Here is a 1,696-nt window from a genome sequence, read left to right as displayed (position 1 = left end):
GGTGAGGAGGGCCCAGGGGCCGGGGGCTGGGGCTCCCCGTGACACGCGCCCACGCCCTGCCCGCAGGAGCTGGTGCGGGAGATGGTGGAAGCCGACGTGGAGCTCATGAGGACCAACCCCAACGCCTGAGCGCCGGGCGGGGCCTCGCCGGGACCCAGGCTGGCCGAGGTTTGCGGCAGCCGGGAAGGGCCCGGCCGATTCCCTTTCCTCCTCTGATCGGTTTTGGAATCACGATGTTTTAAATCACTTATTCGCTTCACTTGAAATTATATCCCAGACAACTGAAATCGTGGGGCTTTCAAAGGGTTTTTCTCTTTTCTTATTAAAAAGAGCCTTTCTCTTAATCAGCATTAACACGGTGCCTGTGGATACTGTCTCCAAGTGATAAAGCAGCACCTGTAAGGACCCCAAACAAAAAGTCACCCAGATCCACGCCCTGGAGGGTCTCGGGCCTGAGCCTGCCGGGCCGCACGCCCTCCTGAATCTGAGCGGCGACACTGCCGTCCCCTCCTGGTGACAATAAGCCGCTCTGTGCAGCCGGTCTGGAAACCCAGGTCCTGCAGAAAGGCGGCATTCACAGCAGCTCTGGTCTGCAGCTATAATTAGAACCCACAGGGCTCCCACCATCTCAAAAGAAGGCTTGAGAAACAGGGAGAGTTAGAAGAAGAAACTTGAAGGAAGGTAAATATTGCTGGAACATTCCATGCCAGACCCCTGGGTGACCCAGAGGCCTCTGAGCCCAGGCCTTTGCTTGTGGTCTAGAGTCTTACACACACTACTTATTTCCAACCTCCTCTCAGTACTAGATCACTTTTTAAATCTAATTTTTATTTAGTCATTCAGCCGGTTTATATTTAGTGCCTAATGTATGCACGTGAACCACACGAGCTTAATCAGAAATCCGGTTTTGCTGAGAGCGTCGTTCAGCGGCCGGGCTTTCACCACGTGTGCTCCTAAGACGTGAACAGCGTGTCTGTACAGCGTTAGGCAGGTGGACACACACGTGTGGAATTCACCCGCACCAAGCAAGCGTTCGTGTACGGGTGGGTCCTTTGCCTGAGAGGCCGTATTTTGCCCCAGAACAAATTAGGTCAGGACTCCTCTCCCCCTCACTCCCCCTCCAAGGAAAATAAAACTTTACAGCAAATGGAATTCCAGCCTTTCACATGCTTGTGAGCGGGGCTGAACTATTTCTGAATGTCTTCACGAGCAGGTTTATGATCTGGGGAGGACCTGGGCTCCAGGCTGGTGGCTGGAGAGAGGGCTCTTTGTGTGGCTGCTCCAGTTGTGAGAGCCTGGCTCCCATGGAGCAGAACCAGGGCCTGATCCGGCCCACCCGGGCCTTGGGCTCGGGAGCTGCCCCAGGACAGGCCTTCTCCCAATCGGGACTCTGCTAATTGGAAACAGATGGTCCCCGGAAAGCTGGGCCTCCAGGACTAGGCAGGCTGGTGGGCACACACGCGCACACACTCTCACACAGGCAAACACAAATACAAACACACACCAACAGACACGCCAGCTCACACACACACACACACAATGCAAACCCGCTGTCACAAACACAGTCTTAAACATCTCACAAACACACACCTTCACACACATTGCCCTTGGCCTCGATGTGGTAGGCAGACCCCCTCCTCCTCTTCCTCTGACCCCCTGAACCCTCCAGCCCGCCTCACACTGGCTCCCAGGGCTC

General features: G+C 55.4%; 1 protein-coding gene across 1 annotated transcript in view; it reads left to right on the top strand.

Annotated features, from left to right (window-relative positions):
• Positions 1-1,152, top strand: part of GMDS (GDP-mannose 4,6-dehydratase) — a 353,504-nt gene extending 352,352 nt beyond the window's left edge. The window contains exon 14 of the mRNA XM_010853014.1: positions 70-1,152. Coding sequence (XP_010851316.1) covers positions 70-129 — 60 coding nt within the window. The 3' untranslated portion in view covers positions 130-1,152. The remainder of the gene's footprint in view (positions 1-69) is intronic.
• Positions 1,153-1,696: the final 544 nt, after the last annotated feature.

This window comes from Bison bison, unplaced genomic scaffold (genome assembly GCF_000754665.1).
Source record: "Bison bison bison isolate TAMUID 2011002044 unplaced genomic scaffold, Bison_UMD1.0 scf7180017864321, whole genome shotgun sequence".
In the NCBI taxonomy this organism is placed as follows: domain Eukaryota; kingdom Metazoa; phylum Chordata; class Mammalia; order Artiodactyla; family Bovidae; genus Bison; species Bison bison.
The sequence above is the reverse complement of the archived record's forward strand: the minus strand, read 5'-3'. Positions and strand labels throughout refer to the sequence as shown.